At 40.5% G+C, this 20,917-nt stretch overlaps 2 protein-coding genes across 2 annotated transcripts in view; both read right to left on the bottom strand.

Moving 5' to 3' along the window:
• Positions 1-20,917, bottom strand: part of med20 (mediator complex subunit 20) — a 217,556-nt gene that overhangs the window by 65,232 nt on the left and 131,407 nt on the right. The gene's annotated exons all lie outside the window — the stretch shown is intronic.
• celsr2 (cadherin, EGF LAG seven-pass G-type receptor 2) overlaps positions 1-20,917 on the bottom strand; it is an 83,213-nt gene that overhangs the window by 2,149 nt on the left and 60,147 nt on the right. The window contains 24 exon segments of the mRNA XM_051947819.1: positions 1,017-1,239; positions 2,522-2,740; positions 4,173-4,337; positions 4,428-4,513; positions 4,607-4,737; positions 5,996-6,106; positions 6,197-6,323; positions 8,256-8,338; positions 9,175-9,287; positions 10,781-10,955; positions 11,047-11,247; positions 11,339-11,462; positions 11,554-11,721; positions 12,535-12,853; positions 13,667-13,850; positions 14,104-14,313; positions 15,744-15,838; positions 15,968-16,069; positions 16,201-16,384; positions 17,913-18,033; positions 18,119-18,260; positions 19,251-19,407; positions 20,496-20,609; positions 20,701-20,880. Of these exon segments, the coding sequence (XP_051803779.1) occupies positions 1,017-1,239; positions 2,522-2,740; positions 4,173-4,337; positions 4,428-4,513; positions 4,607-4,737; positions 5,996-6,106; positions 6,197-6,323; positions 8,256-8,338; positions 9,175-9,287; positions 10,781-10,955; positions 11,047-11,247; positions 11,339-11,462; positions 11,554-11,721; positions 12,535-12,853; positions 13,667-13,850; positions 14,104-14,313; positions 15,744-15,838; positions 15,968-16,069; positions 16,201-16,384; positions 17,913-18,033; positions 18,119-18,260; positions 19,251-19,407; positions 20,496-20,609; positions 20,701-20,880 (3,734 nt within the window).

The following is a 20,917-nucleotide window of genomic DNA, read 5'->3' as shown; positions in this document are numbered from 1 at the left end:
CTTCGGAAACATCACAAAGTTTAGCAAAGATGTGAAGAAAATCTATGAGGACTAAAGAAAAGACTGAAAAAATCCATCTGCACTTACACTAAACTGCATAATGTGACGGTGTGTAGCCTTAAATGCTGCTGCCACAAGGAACTGTGGGACAGAATTATGTTGAATTTTGCTTGTAGCTCATTTTAGACTTTTATGTTGGTAACAGAACTCTGACAGACAGTTGTGAAGGATCTGCTGGTCCCTTAGGTGATTTTTACTCAGTAAATTTCTGAGGATCCAAACACTGTAACACTGTTTTGCAGCATTCTTGATTACTAATAATGATATTAAGGCAAACTTAACTTTTAGCCTGCTTATATTTCTTACACAGAAACTTACATTTTTGCATAATACCCCCACTTGTTTGCTGTAAGAGACAGTGTTGGTTTGATCTCATGCTGCAATGGGACGATGGATCAGCATAAAGCATTTAGCTGCTTTGAAACAGTGATTAAAAGCTGAAGCTGCGTGTCGACAACACAGGACGGATGACTGTAAAACTGAAACATCCATATGCTACGTGAGCAGCAAGTATAAAACACAAGTTCTGAAGTGCTCCTTTGGCATGGGTGGGCACAAAAGTGGGAAACTAATCCTAAATATTTTGCTCTTTGAAACAGTCACTTATAAATTGCATTATCAAGTCTTGTGTCCCATAAAATTAGTCAATCAAAGTGTCCGAGGTAGCAGGATGGTTGCTGTCTTCATTTGGTTTAACGTTAACGGTTACGATATTTAGGTGGGAATGAGACGGACTACAAACAATGAACACGACGATCACTGAGGACGGCAGCACACACTGTAATCTGACAGACATCTGAGCGAAGCACTGAATGACTTCTGAGACAAACAGTGGAGACACTCACAGGCAGGAAACAACACTAAAGCACAACACTAACGCTGTCATGAATGCGTCGCCATTATCTGATATCGGTTTTCATCTCAGTTTACTGATTCACAGTCGTGTTGATACTCACTCTGAACCTGACGAGTCACCGTCCACCGTCCCCGCCTTGATGCTCAGAGCGACACCGTTCAGCTGGTCGGGGAAGCCGGGTTTAGCCGGACCGGCTCGACCGTCACTGGAGGAGGATCCCTGCGGAGACGCGGTGCCCGGAGCGTTTTCACACAGTTCATTGTGGATGCGGTTTAGACCATTCCTCTCTATGATGGGAGAAAGCTGCTTCTTCTTTAGGATCCCTGGAAAGGCCAAAAACAGAAACAATACAGTTTGTTTACGGAGGAAGTTAAATATATATTTATTCATTCACTTGGGGCTGGTTCTAGCTGTGTAGTGGTTGCTTGTATGATTCCTGACATAAACAGATATGATGAATGAAAGATAAACTAAGCAGCACAAACATTTTGGACACTAATTTGTCCCAATCTGTGCACAAGTTAAAGCAGGTTTTGTTTTTAAGTGTGTGGCTACAATCACAATAATAGGCTTTAATTTTAAAATGAATAACTTTTGCTATGTTTACACCAAGTATTCACACTACCCCAGTGATTTAGGATCCTACAAAACACCGCAGAAGGGCTGCACTTTTCTTTTTTTTTTAGCACTTTTGCCTTGCAGCAAGAAGATCCCCGGTTCAAATCCCAGGATGGGCCTGGGATTTTTCTGCATGGAGTTTGCATGTTCTCCCTGTACATGCGTGGGTTTTCTCCGGGTACTCCGGCTTCCTCCCACTGTCCAAAAATATGCTGAGGTTAATTGGTCACTCTAAATTGCTTGTAGGTGTGAATGTGAGAGTGATTGTTTGTCTGTATCTGTAGCCCTGTGACAGACTGGCGACCTGTCCAGGGTGTCCCCTGCCTTCACCCGAGTCAGCTGAGATAGGCTCCAGCACCCCCCGCGACCCTAGTGAGGATAAAGCGGCGTATAGAGGATGGATGGATGGATAACACCGCAGACCCTGTTTTACTTTTAAATTTTGGATCTGTCAGACTCATGTGGCAGTTCTCTGGGATAGAACAAAGACATGCTGCCATAACTACCAGTGGTTAATTCAACATGGATAATGAATTTCATCTGTTTCTCACCTTGCTGTCTCTGCTAGCAGTGCTGTGTGAAATGTATGGTCTTACTTTTCTTCCTTTGTAATATTTTCTACAGTTAAGCATCCAAACACCCCCTGCATGCTCAGTGTACTTCAATGGTCGTGCAATGTGAGATTTCAGTTGTTGAATGCACATAGATTTTTTTTCTGAAACAGTACTAAAACATTTGGACAAAGACTGTTTTCATTTTAAAATTAAAATGTATTCGCAAGAATATAACATTGGATTTTTCAAAAGCTTATGCTTACTCACACTGTGCAGGGGACAAACTTTGGAAGTGGACTGTAGCAGAAATTATATCGGTACTTTCTGTTTTATTTTTCACTGTGTGTCCAAAAGATACATTTTCTGCTTAACATTTGACTGAGGAAGTTATAGACAAAATCCCTTCAGGTGTTTGCTTTGAGGTGATCTTCACCTTTATGTGGGTGGGCGTTGAAGTTTGGCAGACTCGGCAGCAGCAGCAGCGTGGTGGCGTCCTGCGTCCGCTCCTCTGATAATGTCCGGGCGTCACGACCGAGGCTCTGCTCCGGATTGGAAAAACTTTCCATCTTCAGTCTGTCTCCACCAGGGAGCTCGCTGTCATTCACTGCTTCTGCGTAATCTCCGGGCCAGTACATCTTAGTCAAACTGTTGTCTGGAAAACAAATGCAGACAACGAGTGAAATCTAGGAAAATCACATGAGACTTACTTTAACCCTCTGAACCCCAAAAACCCACCAAAATATGTTATCTTTTAAAAATAACTAAATAAAAAATAGAGCTAAAAACTGTCAAATTATAATTATCTGTCAGTTCCATCAAAAAAATTTACCACATCTAAGCTTGAAATCATAATTCATCAAACGTAGTGTCTACAGATATGGACCCGTACCCGTAGCCTGTGGCCTACGGATACAGCACTTTCCATTTGCCAGACAGATACGGACCCGTACGCGAGTGTCGCGAGTCAAGAAGCTGTTAACCACTGCAAACTGTTGAAAGGTAAGCAAAGGTTAAGGTTAGGGTTAGTGTTAGGGTCAGGTTTAGGGTCCGTACCTGTAGTACCAATGCTACGGGTCCGTACCGCTCGCGTCTACCGGGACTCACGTGACCAGATCTCGCGTATCTGATTGGAAAATGGCAAGTGCCGTATCCGTAGTCCACAGGCTACGGCTACGGGTCCGTACCTCTAGCAACACCCTTCATCAAAATTACTTTGTTCTACACAAAAATATATCCTAAAAATAATGCGTTTGGAGAAAAAACAACCGAGAGGTCATGACTGCTTCAGCTGCCACTAACAGTCACAGTCAAACAGGATTATCATAAAAATACGGTCTCCAAATGATGATAATGAATGTATGTCGTGTTAAAACATCTAGTTATATCACTCAACAACTCCCCTATTTGATCAATATTCCTGCTTTATGAATGTGTATTATTCCTCTCATACATTACAATTACCAGTGAGTCTCAACAGTTAAATTAATATCCAGCGATGTTTATAAAAACCAGAGCACTTTACAAAATCCTCAAAGTATTTTGAAGCATCTGGATGAAAAAAATATTCCATGTTGTGAACAAAACCCATTTCCTGGAATCTGTGGTATTTCCTGTCCCTGTGGCTGCACCGGACACATGTATTTAGTAGTGTGAGTTATACACGTGATTTCTTTGTTCAACTATAAAACAAAATATACAAAAACTAACTTATAATAGCATATTTATATTGTGCAGCTTGAGCAAAGACTTATGTCGCTTCTGGCTACCTGGATGAGAAAATGTTGATTTGGAAAACAAGTTTTTTGGCTTTTTTTTATTTTTTATTTTAAATGAGACGAGAGAACACCAGCGATCAGTCTTTGAAGAAATGTCTTCAGATCACAGTCAGTGCTGTTAAACAAGTCACTTCTGTTTTTATATCCCGATGCCACAGATCACAAGGGTGCTTTCTCAGTTTATTCCAAATACAAATCCCCCGAAACAGCAAAATGAAAAGGATGGAGGATTTCAGAAAATATGACTTTAATGTAATGATAAAACACAAGTGGCCCAAACTGTGACTAAGTTCAGACGAGCATCTTTACCATGTGGCTGAGATCTCTTGGTCCCGTTAGACGCCAGGTTTTCCCAGCATTCCTCAGGTGGGAGGGGACCCTCCTCGTCCTCGCTGTCAGAGGAGTGCGTGGAGGCGTAGGAGCCGCTCTGGTCGTCCTCAAGAGACAAATCGCTGTCAGAGTCGCTGTCATGATCTAGACCCAGAGAGCACAGGTGAAAAGTGAATCCAGTGAAAGTATCGGTGCAGGTAAAGTGGATCACCGGTAAAAAAACGACAGCGCTACCATCTAAGTGCTTCTTAGTTTCGTGGAAGAGAGATGCGTGGTCGTTCAGAGCGATGTGGGCCTGACTGCTGCTTAAACCGTCGTCCCTGAAAAGACAGAAGAAAGTGTTTGGTTTGAAGCTGCTCTTGTACGTCAGTCGTTACTGTACATGAATCTTTATTTCATAATGATTTCCTCACCGGAGGACAAACGGTACGTAGCTCTGCTGGCTCTTGCCGCTCTGCATGGTGCCGTTTAGAGACACACTGGAGTCTCCAAAGGGGAGGTGATACAACCTGCCGTCCATGTAGTTTGTGTTGCATTTATAGCCCTGGAAAGACAGGGATCAGAAAAGGAAAGACGAGGATTAACAGGCGGCGTGTTGCTACAGAGATCTTGTGCAGCCATTTGAGCTGCAAAGAAAAAAATAGAAACAGCTGTGTTGGTTGTTTCTTTTCTGACTTCCCAACCCTGAATATGGCTTTTATCCTATGGAGGAAATAATTAGAATGTCTTGTTTTTAAGCAAATAAACAGCTAATTGTGAAATTTTCAAACTTGTCCTCAGTTTGAAATAAATTATCTCAAAGTTTTTTCTTTTGAATCATTTGACCTGCAGAACATGACCTGAACAGACAGACTTCCTTGTGTTGTATCTGCTCTCAGATGTACGTTGCTTTGGATAAAAGCGTCTGCTAAATGAAATTGTAGAGCTGTCAAGGTCAGAGCTGCAGAAATTCCATTATTCATATATAAAAATTAAAGAAAAAAATCAGAAGTTGCAGTTTAATCTGAGCTTGTATTAAGCTTTTTACAACGTTGAACATAAACTGCTTGCTGACATAAAACTGTTTAAAAATGTATAAAATTCCACCACTTTCAATAAGTTCAAACCACAAAGGAGATGGATAGCTTTAACAGCTAGTAATAATAACAGAATATTTAAAATATTTCAATGTAGTACATTCTGATACTGTTGATAATTTGAAATTAAAATTCAGTATGGATTACATTTTACCATTAGGTGCTAATGTGCCTGTAAAGTTCAAGTTTTTCTGGCTCTTCTTTGTTTCCATGTAACCGATTCCTACTAAAAAAGTAAAAATGGGGCACAAACACAGACTGTCTTTCTTTTTTCCCGTGTTTACTCGATAATTTCAAAAATCAATCAATTTTTGGCAAACTGCATTTGTCAGAGGTCTAATTTCAGATTTGGATTATATCTGGTGCTCGAGTATCTCTTTAGAGCATTTACAGCTGTAGGAAGGTGTTTTGTGTAATTTTTAATTTTGTGGACAACAGTGGAGACGGGGCTTGATGGCACAGAGGACTAAGAATGGAAACTAGGTAAACTTGCTCAGTAGAATCAATTATTTGTTGGGATTTGTTGACAATTAGAAAAACATTTGGTGGTATTCTGTAAGGGCGTGAACAGAGATCGGCACATTTTGTACAGCTGACACTGAAGAGCTCAGAGTTGTATTTGGGAACCCGATGCTGTAATAATAAATAATAATAATTGACTGGTCTGAGATCAGTACAGATCTCAGGAGCTCCAAACAGTTCTACTCCACATCATTTGTCACTCACAGCAGCCTTGGATTTGATCATATGATCCGGGCGCTTGCGGCTGCAGCAGTACTTCATGGCGTTCCTTGCTTCCTTATTGAAGACGATGCGGAAGAAGAAAACAAAGGGACCCTGAAGTTGCACGAGACAAATGGCAAAAAGGTCAGTACAAAGACAGAAAATAAACTTTTAAAAAATTTCAGAGTGAACTGGAGGCCTGACCTGGACACAGTTGAAGCCAGCGAACAGGTAGTGGAAGATGATCATGTCACTGTTGACGGAGAGCAGCGCCAGGAAACACGTGACGGAGACCAGGAAGAGGACGCAACCAGCGGTCTTCAGGCCCGAGCTGCAGGATATGAATCACATGAGGGCGAGCAGAGAACAGAGAGGTTAGTGAGGAGCTGTCAGGACGATTTCTGTGCAACCACTGATGTGAAGACGGAGGCTGATGATCGACTACCAGGAGCAGAACATGGACTGAAAAACACAGCGGGACATTGTTTGTGGTGTGAAGAGCTGTGATCGAGGACCTGAGGATACAAGAGTGTTTGAGCCTAAAAACGGCAACAGTTAACTCACTTCTGGGTACGGAGGACGAGGAGCTGCAGTCATCATCACCTACAACTGAAAACAGCTCTGCCTTTGTTGGTGTCGAACAAAACATACAAAAAAATCAAGTGTATTTTTTGCTGTTTCTCCAGTGAAGGCCAAAAATTCTAAATGTGGTTAGAAATAACATAATTCTAACCATCTATATGTGTTGTGAACTAGTAGTAGTTTAGATTTTATCTCATGTTTAACCATTTCTAGTCTTTACAATGTTCAAATTTACATTTCATTTTAGTCTCATAACCCATATTGCCTCACATTTACATTAAAACCAATTCTAATCTACTATTTATGTTTTTTGCTCAACTGTGAAATGCTACTTTTTAAAAACCTTACAAAAACAAACAGCATTTGCACTAATTTGCTGCACACACTGTATGATGCCTGAAACTTTGAAAAAGTTAATCTAGATTAGCTAATTAGAGAACACAACATGGCCCAAATTATGCAAAATGCATCTCGAGGCTGAGCAGTCATTTACATTACCGATTAGTTGTTTAGTCTCTGAAATGTCAGAAAACAGTCAGCTGTGCACAGGTCAGTGACAAATCCAGACTTGTTTTGTCTGTCTAGAAGTCCAAACTCTAAAGTTAATCAGTTTCCAGTCATATATGACAAAGAGAAGCAGCAAATCCATGCATTTGAGAAGCGTAAGCCAAAAAATATGCAACACTACTGAGTAGCAGATGTCTATTTTTCTGCCAGCCGGCTCATCAGTGAATCAGGAAGTGAACAAAGCCTTGATCTCATTTATGTGAAGTGCTCTGAGATGACCTGTGTTGTGAATTAGTGCTATTAAAATAAGAGTATAATGTTGTAGCTGATGCCAAAGTCGACTGATTGTTTAATCTAAACATATGTAAAAATCAGGAATAAACATTGTGCAGACATATTCTGTAGCTTTGCTGCAAAATGTGACTGTTCTGACTGAATTTGTGCATCTTAGAGCATTGACAAGAGACAGCGTTAACAGATCAAAATGCTTCAGGATACCAACGGATACACGTGCAACCAAGCAGAGCAAAGAAACGTACGCTGCAGCACTGAAGTATGAGCATGTTGCCTCTGTACAGTCACAACAAGCCCGCCCTGGATTAGAAGACTGTTTGTGATTGGCGTGGCGCTGGGTGGAAATCTGTGCAAACAGGAGGTAGCCAGAGCAAATAAAACGTGAGCTCTCAGACTGCTGGTTCTCAGGGAGGAATCAGAAAGAAACATGTCACGTTTTTCCGTCCAGCTACATCATGTGTTTGCTCACGGTTTATTTTTTGTGTCAGATAAAGAAGGTGAACAGTGCTGGGCAGGACGCTGATGTCACTCTGCAGGAAGTGAAATGTTTTTGTCGTGCTGCTTGTGAGAACAAAACCCCGAAGATGCATCACTCAGCATTGGCATAATATAGAGCTATTTTTAGAACTCATAAAAGAAAATATGAACTGGGAATTCCATTATTGATGTTCTCTGAATGATTGCTGGTCCAGTTTTTCAAGTTTGTTGGCTGTTTCCATTAGGGAATTTCTCTAAATTTTCCACAAAAGCCTGAACAAGTTTCAGGATGAACACTCATTTCCAGTCAGAGCAGATTCTTTGAAAATCATAGTGATTCTTCAGCAGATGAACTTTCTCTAAAGCGTGTAAATTATGTTGACAGAAATGCCGGGACACTCACACACGAGGCTCTTTCTTCTCCATGCTGTGGTGTCTCAGCGAGCAGGAAGCTTTGGACGACAGGATGTACAGGAAGACGTTCATCTGTGGACACAACATCAGACGACGTCACGACGTTTAGCATTAACCCTCCTGTTGTCCTCATTTACGGGCGCCAAAAAATATTGTTCCCTTGTTTGAAAAAATTCGAAAAATTCAGCAAAAAAAACAATAAAAAAAGCGCCAAATTTATAAAAATTCCTAAAATCTTCAGGAATCCCCCAAATTTGGCAAGAAATAAAAATTTTAAATATTAAAAAATAAATAAAATTGTAAATATTTTCAAAAAATGAATAAAAATCATCCAAAAAATCCTAAAACTATATAAAGTGATTCCATATATATATATCAGTAAAAGTTCTGATATTTTCTTTAAGAACGTTCAGAAAAAAATCAACCAAAATCCAGCGAATTTCGCTGGATTTTGGTTGATTTTTTTTTCTGAATGTTCTTAAAGAAACCCTTTTTTAACATTTCTTTTTTCCCCACCAAAAAATGTTCAAAAATTTCCCAAAAATGTTGAAAATATGGAAGCTTTCACTGTGAAAACATTTTTTTCCCACATTTTCAAACTTTAAAACGGGTTGATTTGAGGGTTAAATGAATGTTGCCGTCACAGTGAAGAGTGTGTTCACTACGGCAACATTTCATCACCATGAGTCAGCACGTTGGCGTGCCATATGGACGACTGTACTGTGAAAAACTAGACCTTTAATGAATACAGTGAGAAAACAACAGCCGTGTAAACAATGCTGAGGCAACAGCGTCACCCGCATGTCTTTTGTATCGTAACAGCACATTTACCATAAGAATTATAAATCCCGATAACTCAGATGGCGGTATTATGTATGTAAATAATGATAAAACGGGACGTGACTCACCGACACCACCATGGCGATGGGTCCAGCAAAGCTCCAGATCAGAGTGTCGTACATCGACAGCCAGCAGAAGTCCGGGTTCCCGTAGCCTTCAGGGTCCAGTCCAACCGCCAAACCTGGAGAAGGACCCACAAAAACAGACACCAGATTCATGTGTCAGTGAACAGACAGCTCGTTTTCCTGCTGGGGAAGTTTTCATCTTGATTCACTGTTAACTTCCACTGAAGCTATTTTGGTATCCAGAGGAAGCAGTAACATGCTATACATGCAAACAGAACTGATCCTGATATAAAACAACATCACTGGGGGTTTTTTTCTGTTTTTGCCACTAGGAGGCCAACGGGCAGCTAAATAATGTTTCACTAGAGCAGGTTTCACATTTTCTGATGGTAATTTCATCTGGATGTCAGATGTGTTATGTTATGGCTAGTTATGGGGTGTGATGTTATAAAGGGGGATAGGCAGGATATTTTCAGCATCATTGGGCAAAAATCTTCAGAGCAAAATGTACTTTAAGTGATCTAAGAGGAAACTGGACTCCTGAACCTCATTTTAGCATTTTTTTACAAAATGCATCTCGTGGCCGGAGATTCTGTCCAATCACAGATCTCTTCATACCAGATTATGTGAAACAGTAGAAGGAGGAAAAAGCTTCAAAGTCCAAGTTGGGACATGAATTTGGAGGTTCGTGGGTTAAACAGAGGACTTTCACTCAGGAGAGAGACTGAAAACTGAAACTGAAAATAAATGTTCTTTGCTTGTTTGACCGTTTGACTCGTCTGGTGTTCGAAGTTTAGGACAGAAAGTGGAGAGCTGCAGCTTTTCAAAATTCTGCCTGTTTTTTTTTTCTTCCATTCTCCCTCATGCAGCTTTAACTGACTTTGTTGAAGAATCTACACAAATTTTGTTACATGCATGATTTAGCCAAATGAAATCAGTTTGTTGATAAAAAAAAAAAAGCAGTAGCAAACTGAAAAACTAATTTCATCAAGACATAGACAGCATAAATAGATAAAAGCATAAAGTTTTGAATATTACTTGAAATCAAGCAGCTGCTCTTTGGTAGATTTTGGATGTCAGAACAGTTTTGAATAAAACAACAAAGAAGCTCATAACTGCATTGCCTGGTAGCAGTAATATAACATGGACTAATAATAAATAAATCAAAACATGTGACAAGAAGATATTCACTTATGACAAATTATGTCTGAAGCCCATAAAACAGATAAAACAAAGTAGAAAAGTAACATCAATGTGTCCTAATGTAACTCATTATGAATCCACCTACTGTTATTATTAGCTCAACTTACATTTAATGATAAAAATGTTTTTCTCACTGTTTTACTTGTGATTCTATTTGCTATTTGTTTAATTTTTCTCCTCAAAGATTCACATGAACTTTGCTATAAACTGCCAAGAGTAATAAAATGACCTTTTGTTTTTTAATTCAATCTAATTTGACCTTAGCTGGCAGAATAAAGCTGAAGCCTTCTGCTTTTATAGATTTGAGATAACATAAGACAAAAACTGGATGAAGTAGCTGTCTAGTCTTTCCCCTGCACAGCAGATCCCTTGTTGTGTATTTCAGTGATACTACGAAGGTTCAGACCTGTGATGAAGGCAGGAACTCCCCAGCCGATCAGGTAGTAGAACCTCATGGGTCCGTAGTTGATGTCTCGGACTTCGCTGATCATGCGGTAGACGTGCAGCCCCTCCAGGAAGAGCCAGGAGAAGGTGCAGAGGTAGAAGAAGTGCAGCAGGATGGCGATGACTGTGCACAGAAACTGCAGAGAGGTGGGAATAAAAGAAGGAAGATTAGAACTTACAGAGATGGAAAGATTTCAGGAAGAGAGGGAGGAAAAAGTGAGTGCTTACCGGGTTGTCGGCCTGGTTGATGCCCAGAATGAAGATGAGCTCGGAGAGGAAGAGAGCGGTGGCTCCGTTGTTGATTATGCTGGTCTTGTTGCACTGCATGGCTCTCAGGCAGAGGAGGAAGATGGTGGTGAGGAAGAGGAAGCCCAGCGTCACACCAGCTGTGCTCCAGGTCAGGATTTTGATTGGCAGGATCTCTCCGTTCTGACACAAAGGTCAAGAGGAGAGAAGTCTAAGTGAGTAGAGAGCAGAGTGATGAAACCTGTGGTGTTTGTGAAGCTTTATCATCACTCACCTCCCTCCTGGAGATGTCCATGAGCACCGCAAAGCTGGTCATGTGGTAACACTGGCAGCTGATGTGGGTGCTGTTCCTGAAAACCACCTCGCAGCCTTTCGCTGACCAGCCGCCGTTTCCAGCACTGACATAAAACACAAAGACACGACTCATCATCGTCCACTTTCTGGTTTCACCATCAGCTCTGTCTGCAGTGTCAGTGTGTTTGTTCTCACAGTATGCTGTGGTTCCAGAAGACACAGATGGGTTTGGAGCGCTCCTCTGTGGTGACCAGGCGGAACTGCACAGTGATGGGTTTGTCCAGCGCATGTTGCAGCAGCTCGTCGTTGTCGTGAACCGTGATGCTGACCACCGGTGTGTTGATGACCGGACGCTTTGGGACGCTGAGGAAAATAAAAAACAAGGTGACACATGAACACTAAATGAATGGATATATGTGGAAATGTTCTATACTTTTATTTTCTGTCTACAAACCTCTCAATATTTCTCAGCTCCCCGAATGTGCCACACTTAGCTTCAAGCACATTCATGCTACTTCATCACAATTATGTCGCCTCACTTCAAAAAAATTGCCAAAAATAAATCATTTGCACCTGATCCTGCAAAAAACAATTAATTTTATGCTTCTAGCTCAGCTGTGAAGCCATGACTGAACTTTTCCAGCTGATCTACTGACCGTGCTTACACAGAGCAGAAAGGAGACAAGTGTGGACACGAATAAAACATGTAAGCAGCAAAAAATCTACAGTAAGTACACGCAACATGTTGTCATTATTGGTAACAGCTGTGGACATTGTGGAAAATGTTGGACTTACTTTTTTTTTTTTTTTTTTAAAGGTCAAATAAATGATAAAATAAATTCAACTTTCGTATTATTCTTTTAAAGTTTTATGGCACAATAACTTTGTCACACTGCACAAAAGGCATTTTTGCATTTTTATCTCTACTTCTAGTCATGGTTGTACCTTTTGTGATTTTATATTGCAAGAAAAACTGAATCCACAGGGAGCAAAAATGTGTGTGGAGGAAAAAATGCTCAGAAACCGCTTGGGGCTTTGCGGGTTAAAATGCTTTACACCTTTGTGTAAAACATATTCCTCCTTCCCTGTCTACTGCTTACTTTTATATGATAAACTTTTCAAAAAAAATCAACAGAAATGTTGAAACACGGTCTCAGTTTTATTAACGCTCCTCACCGGAGGCTCCTCTTGTCGGGGTCGTAGTTCTCTGGTAGCAGCGAGGCCAGGCTGTGGAAGATGATCACGCTGGCGATGGCGTCCTGCTGGCTGTCATCTGGGTGGCGTCTCTTCCTGTTAGCTGAGCGATTCCTCATCGACGACTCTGGGAAGACGTCCAGGTGTCTGTGGCCTTTAGTGTCCACAGGTGGGTGAAAGACCGAGTCAGGCAGAGTGACGGCCGTCTCCAGGTCTGCAGGACGAGGACCTCTCATTGACTGGTACCGCGGTAGTTTGGCTCCAGCAAAATTCATCTTTTTCAGACGGTCCACAGAGATGACTGCAGAAACCAACACAGAGTGGAGAGGTCTACTTTAATACTGACATCACTGTCAGAGATGTAAAAATACCAACAACATTGGAACATTTCATCTTTTTACGGAACTATTTTGATTATCGTTTGGCATTTTTAATTCAAAAATAGACACTCCTGAGTTCTAGTTACTTAACATTATCTTTGCAATAATAAACTCATTATCTCTGCATGTTGGACTATGTTTGTTGGACTCAAGGAAAATCCAGGTGGATGTATTTCATAGTTTTCTGACATTTTATGGACCAAATGATCAATCAAAGAAATAACAAGCAGATTAATCAGCAATAAAAAGAATCCCCTGTTAAAGCCCTTGGCTGCCCTCTGGAGAACAACAGATGAGGAAATAATCTGAGGATTTTTCCCCACTGATTGAAGAATCAGACAAAGCCTGAATTTGTAAAATAATAAAAATCAACTTTTTCTGGACTATCAGGTGGATTTCTTCAAAGTTTAATTTCATTTTTAAAATCTATATAAAGACAGGAACCTAATAAGAATGAACTATTTTGACTATTTTTTGCTGTGACAAGGTGCTGCTCCATTTTAGTTATATTCATGTTGTTTTTTGTACTTTTTGCTCATGTTTGTTCTGCAATCTGTTCTCCAGTGCTTTACTGTCAGATGTTCATCGTAGGTTTCATATATCCGGAATAATAATAACAAAGAAACTCTGCGAACGTCTAAGCTGTACATTTCAAGACACACTTTAAGAATAAAGCGTGAATGAATTAACTTATTCTTGTCTGATAAAAAGACCAGACGCTGTGAAACGCTCACCGATGTTTGGTGTGACGATGGTGAAGGGGCTGAGGTAGGTCTTCCTCATGTTCTGTGCCAGTGTGTTTGCGTATTCCTCATAGTGGCGCAGCAGCGCTGCCGTGCCGCCCTCCGAGTGCTGGATCAGCTCCCAGTGTGGCCGGGTGTCTGCGGACAGGATGGCACTGCCCACACGGACCAGATTCTGTCAGAACACAGCGAGAGTTCAGTGTGACAGGATGTCACAGCGGGGAGTGAAACGAAGTGTGATGTCGTCCCTGCAGATCCAGCATGAAAGGCTGAGATGTCTGACCAGGCGGGACCAGCCTCCTGTTTATGAGCTAGTTTTTGTTTATTCCTACAGAAATGCATTGTTCTTGTTTTGTTTCAGGCTGTGTTTTCCAGTGCGTGTGTGTGTGTGTGTGTGTGTGTGTGTGTGTGTTAGAGGCGTCATGTACCTCAGTGAAGTGAACGTCCTGCGTCGCTGTGAGGTTGAAGCCCTGCTGGCTGCTCTCGTGCTGCAGGAGACTCTGCGTGAGCCGATAGGCCACTTTGACATCGCTGCCGTAGTATTTCTCTGTGTGCAGGGTGGCGTTGGCCAACATGGCTGCTGTCTGCTGAACGTGTCCGGAGTCGAGGAGCGACGAGTTACGGGAAAACTTGTCAGACTGGTGGCAGAAAATTCAAGCATTTAGTAACTTGTAGGTCAGGCCAGAGTGGATAAATATCTCTACAACTAATGGATGAGTTGCCACAAATTTTCTTACAGACATCAATAAGGCATTGAATCAATCAACCTTTGTTTAAATAGCACCACTTGAACAGTTGCTTCACAGGTAAAAGATAGGCCAATAATAAGACAGAATAAGTCTGGTTCATCCCATAGTTCCACTATGAGGCGGACAGTTTTGGGGTTTCATGACACGCTTTGACAACCGTCACAACAATTGCCAAATGTTTTAGGTACGGACATTTGTGGTCACTGGAGGACAAACACTAAATACTTTGAGGATACCCTGACACTCCCTGTTAAACCATCAGCTGGACAAATATTTTAAATATGTTGTAAAATATGTCAAATTTAACTCTCGTGTCATCCTGTGGGTCAAAATTGACCCATTTGAAAGTTTGAAAATGTGGGGAAAAAAGGATTTTCACATTGAAACTTCTGATGTTCACATTTTCAACATTTTTGGGAAATCTTTGAACTTTTGTTGATGGGAAAAAGAAATGTTAAAAATGTTCCTTAAGAAAATTCACAAAAAAATCTACCAAAATCCAGCAAATTTCGCTCGATTTTGGTAGATTTTTTGTGAATGTTCTTAAAGAAAATATTAGAAGTTTTACTGATATATATGTGGAATCACTTTAGATATTTTTAGGATTTGTTGGGAAGATTTTTACTCATTTTTTAAATAAATATTTACAAGAATGTTCTTGCCAAATTTGGGGGATTTTTTTAAAAAAATAAAACTTTTAAGGAATTATTGCAATTTTCTTCCTGAAGATTTTGCAAATTTTCAAAAATTTGGGGAATTTTTTGGCTGAATTTTTGGATTTTTTTCAGACAAGGAAACAATATTTTTTGGTGCCCATAAATGAGGACAACAGGAGGGTTAAAGGTGCTAAAATTCTACAACATTCATGGTCCTCAGAGGATGAATCCTAGAGACTTAAGTAATCTTATGACTTTTTTAAGTGCCAGCATGAGGTTTGGGATGTCTCAAGACATACTGGACGGATAGTCATGAATTCTGGTCAGGGTGTTCATTGTCCCCGAGGATGAACTGTCTGATTTATGACCAAATACCTGCTAAACTACTGACATTCCCATTAGCCTCATTTGTATTTTATATTTAAAGCTGTTATTGAACATTGTACCTGCTAAACAACACCAAGTTAGCACTGAGTTTTTGAGTGAGTATACTGATAACTAATATTGTGTTAACATTTAGCTCAAATCAATGCTGTGCACTGGCAGACAGTAGACCCTCGGTCAGATTAAGGTCAGTTTATTTCTCCAAATCTGTACATTTTAGGATGATACTGTAGGCGTTGCAAATAAATGTTCAAACTGACAGAGAAAGAAGCTACACACCAGAGCTTTCAGCTTGCCGAAGGTGACGGAGGTGCAGTTGAACAGATTGGGAGGCAGCCAGCCCTTGTGCTCATCACAGTGTCGGATCGCTGTTCCTGAGAAGGAGGAGAGAGAGAGACATGAGGGGTGAGAAACATTCTGCAGCTGATAGAGGGCTCGGGGCAAGTTTCCTATATTGCCATTATTATATGGTAATTTGTTGAGCTGCCAAAAAGCCATCATACCGAGAGTTCCCTTGGGACAGGGAACCGCTGCAGGGAGACCAAACTTAGTCCTGGGCCACCATATTCCAGCCTCAATGGCCTGAGGGCAGCTGTCATAGATTACTGAGACGGAGCAGGAAGGAGAGGAGACGATGAGCACAAAAATGGAGCATTGTTTTAATATGTTTGTATCTATAATGAAACAAGGGTTTAAAATGAGGCGTTTCAGTGAGATGTCGGCAACGTATTCAGACCTTCACAGCCGTTAGCAGAAACCTCAGCGAACGGGTTGTCACAGCGGTCACACTGACGGCCGATGACTCCGGGTTTACACTGACACTGGCCGCTCTCTCGGTCACAAGCTCTGGAGAACGAGCCGACCGGGTAGCAGTCGCACAGCAGGCAGGTGACGCTGTCCTCAGGACGGTAGTGGTTGTCCTGGAAACGCGATCAGAGAGACAAACTGCTGATTAATAATTCTTTAACATCCATTCTTCACTACCGGCCTCTTTCATTTCTACGCTTCTGCACAGATTTCCACTTGAGAGCCACGAATCCAGCTGCATGTTCAGAAACATCTGGCAGCCGAAGGACATGTTCCTCAGTTATGTTCCCCGCCTGCAGCACATTTTCAGGCCAGATCTACAGTGTGTCCCAATGCCACGGAATAAATCGATTTCTGAGTGTGTTGTTTTATTGTCACCCAGTAAAATGCAATACAAAGCAAACACAGGGGCTGCTGACAACCATGAAAATGATTAAACTGTGAGTGGTGGACAAGCTGTAAATATAAATAATTTATGTGACTTCCTCCAAGCTAATTATCCAAACTGCTTCATGTACTGCAGAACTGTGTCAGTTCTAGGAAACCCGGATATCGATTCATTAATTATTGAGATAATTGTTGACAGCTATTACCCTTCTTTATTTAAAACATTAGATAAACTAAATGTCTTTAATAGTTTTTACTGGAATTTTTCAGAACAAGTTACCGTTGTTTTACAGATATTCCACATTTTGATAAATTTCAAATAACTTGTAAAATCACAGAAAAAAGCGCGACTTTACATCTTACCCATGAAAAAACTGTAAATAATATCCACTTAAAAGGTGGTAAAGATACTTTTAAACTATTATTTTTCAGATTTCATTCCTTCTTTGTTAAATTACAGATATTAAAAAGGTATTAACTTACATGTTGACCATAAAAAAACAGGACAAAACTGTAAATACTGATCTCTTCAAAAATATATATTCATAAAATGCATTAATATTATTAATAAATAAAAACAAAATTTGACATGGGAATTCGTTCAGCTATGTTTGACCATAAAAGCACACTATTTTTACTCTATTATCTACGATTTTACAGATATTTGCCATTATTTGGAAGCAAAATTATGTATATTGTGAATTAAAATGAGAGGCAGAATATAACAAATATCGGTAAAACAGCCTTATTGTTTGCGGATTTAAATACAGTATAAATAGATTCATTTTATAACAGGTAAATGAATAAATATTCACTGTGATTTTAGTAGCTATTATCTGTAATTTAACAAACCAGGGGAGATCTATGAAATAAAAGGTGAACTGTTTAAACATTTGTTGTTGTTCTTTTTTTTCTCTTCATTTTTTACAGTGTAGTCTCTCTCTAAAGCACAAAATCCCTTTGGTTTTTTGTGCAATGGGCTATTATGGCCTCCTACATTCAATAAAAGATTCCTCATATAGTAGCAGAAGTCTGTCTGACCTCTCCTGAACACTGGAGTTGCTTCAGTTTCTTCTTCATGAACAGATGAGATAAATATGATGGTAACCTTTCTAAATGATTTTATTGGTAAATTCTAATACCAAATCTTATATCTGTTTATACGCTTGTGTCAGATTTTTTTCCCTTACATTACTGTGTATGGAATCTGTGTAGGGTCTGTAACAGATTAATGAATCAAAGCTGCAGACTCACCTTACAGCGGCACTCTCCACTCGTCTTGTTGCAGTCAGAGTCAAAACCTTTGCTTGTCTGACAGTTACAAGGACCGCAGGTCTTGTGACCCCACCAGCCTCTGGGGCACGGCAAGTCGGTCCTGCAGACACATTATCAGTTTATTTTACCAGCAGGAAACCAAAGCCACCATGCACACTGTTTTACATAAACGTGGATGACTGTACTTTTTCTCGCAGTAGTGGCCGAAGTAGTTGCTCGGACAGTCGCAGGCGTAACCACGAGAGGAGCCCGGCTTCCTGCTGCACGTTGACTCGTGTTCGCAGGGGTTCAACGAGCAAACGTCGGTGCAGTTGGCTCCATAGTAACCTGTAAACAAATAAAGCAGGTGAAAATGAGCTGCTGTGCTTCCACATCAGACGTAGTGTCAGTAAACTGTGGTAGGTTGAAGTAGGAGGAATAATTTTGTATGAAAATTAATCATGACATGAAAAAATTCAAGCTAATTTTGAATAGATTTGTAATCAGTTAATACATGTGAACTGAATTTCACGAAGGCTGATATTTGCAAGGTGATGATGACAGGAATTATTTTAAAATAACTTTATATTTATGAACAATTCATGTGATGGGATGCAACACACGACGTAAACACTGACAAAAAAAAATACAACATATGATGGCAAACATCCCACTTGTGGATCTATAGCTCCACAAGCCATAAAATCCAAAACAAGAGAGCTTATAATAAATCTGCTCAGATTAAAAAAAATGGTAAAATCATAAATTTAAGTCAAATCAGATAAACAGCTTTAACTGATCAAAAATATTACAAAACTACAACCATTAAAGCACATTTTAAGAGCTCCCAGAAGAGATTTTTTGAGATACTTTTGTGCACTGCCAGGAAGTGTATAGTGGTGACATGGAAGTCTGACTCTCATCTCCCCATAGCTTGATGGTTAATGGAAAGGAACAGCTGCATCCCACTCTAAAAGATTACGTACACTCTGAGAAACGAATACAACACCTTTCTGAAGATTTGGCAGCCCTACTTGACCTACATTGATACTTTGCCAACAACTTTATCAAATTTATAAAAACGATACCAAACTGATACACCACAAGTCGCCTGCAGAAGACAGGATTATTTACACTGCCTCTTATCTTAGGTTCTATTTGTTTTATTTATTCATTTTTCATTACTATTACCCATTCATTTTGACTTAGGCACTCTTTTAGTTTGTATGTGTATGGGGGCATTCTGTAATCTGTATTTTCTGTATGTTTTGCTAAATTGGAAAATTTGAAAATAAAATATTACAAAACTAATTTTTTAGAACGTATACACAGACTGACCGTTGAGGCACGTGCACGAGTAGCTGTCCCAGTCGTCGCTGCAGTAGCTGTTGGACGGACAGGGGCTGGAGCTGCAGGGGTCGGGGACGCTGCAGCCCGACTCCACGTTCACCTTCCTGGCCTGAGACAGACTCAGAGCTCCACCAACACGAAGACCCTGCGGAGAAATGAACGCAACAGGCCGTGTCTACGAGGCAGATTTGGTACAAAGAAGGGAGATTTGTAAAAGTGCTGATCAGTGAAAACGAGTGAGAAAGGAATTAATTTACAACATCCCTCCACCCTCGTTTGACGGAATTAGGAGACAATGAGAGACTGACTTGGGTGATGAATTAAGTGCCAATATAAGGAAAGCATATGTTCTGGTCTTGCCCGCGACTCCACACATTCTGGCTCAACATTTTTTGATGTATATACAAAGATCTATGGAATGGTACTTTCACCCAGCCCCATCGGTGCCATATTTGATGTGCCGTATTACCAGCCAGGCTCGTGAGGTCATATCCTTTACGACTTTAATTGCAAGAAGGATTATTCTGCTCTGCTGGAAGAAGCAATCTCCTCCCAGTTTTACAAGGTGGATAAGGGACACTACGCACTTTCTGAAACTCGAGAAAATGAAACACACACTCAAGAAAACCAAACAATATTTCACAGAGACCTGGGAACATTTCTTAGAACACTATGGAGACTTAAGTACACCTTCTACGGACCAGGATGAAGAGGAGAACAATGAAAAATGATTTGATTTGACCCCCCTCTGCCTCCCTCATTTTTCTTGCTTGTTTGTTTGCTTGTTTTAAACTATTTCTTTATTCTTATTCTCAATTATTATTATGGTTCCTATTGATCATTGCTTTGTTTTGTTTTGTTTTGTTTGTTCGATTAGTTTGTTCAGTATATTTTGCTTTGTCGATTCATTCTATTATTCTTATGATATAATATATAATATATATTTCATACGAGGAGACAGCCAATGCAGGTGCAGCAGACGAGCTGTAGGGAGGGTTGTGGGAGGTTGGGAGGGAGGGAAGGGAATAATAAAGATTCACTACTGACTACCTCAGGACTTCGGACATGTATATTCGGTATATTTGTATAATTCACATGAGTCCATGGATATTCTGTCTGTTAAAAACAATAAAAGCTGTTAAAAATAAAAAAGGAAAGAATCTCATGTTAATTGTGTAGGGATGTACTTTACAGACTTACGGGTTACATGAACCATAAACATAGAGGACAAACCTGAATGCAGCCACGGAAGCCATGCTGAACTTTCCCATCAGGTCTTGCCAATCCTCCGACGCTGACAGACTTTAGCTTTGAGTCCCGTAGCTTCCCGTCCACCTCCATGCTGGCCTGAAAGGGAACGTGACACAGCATTTATGTCTGAAATCTACATTTAATTTAATTTACAGTCATTTACAGAAGCTAGAATCTAACAGCTCACCAGGTAGAGTCCGTGGTCTAAAGACAGCACAGCCTTGTGGTGGCTCGCTGCTCCTCCCAGGCTGCTAATATCCAGCTGCAAATGATGCCAATCTCCATCGTTCACCAGAACCTCTTCTACCCGGGAGAGAGTGGAGTCCTCCCCCCTGTGTAGCCCCATCAGCACACTCCCCCCTCGCAGCTACAGAAGCAGCAGAAGAGGCCAGAAACAGCAGGAG

Source organism: Acanthochromis polyacanthus, chromosome 5 (genome assembly GCF_021347895.1).
Source record: "Acanthochromis polyacanthus isolate Apoly-LR-REF ecotype Palm Island chromosome 5, KAUST_Apoly_ChrSc, whole genome shotgun sequence".
Taxonomy (NCBI): domain Eukaryota; kingdom Metazoa; phylum Chordata; class Actinopteri; family Pomacentridae; genus Acanthochromis; species Acanthochromis polyacanthus.
Note: the sequence above shows the minus strand (reverse complement) of the source record. Positions and strands in the feature narration are given on the sequence as shown.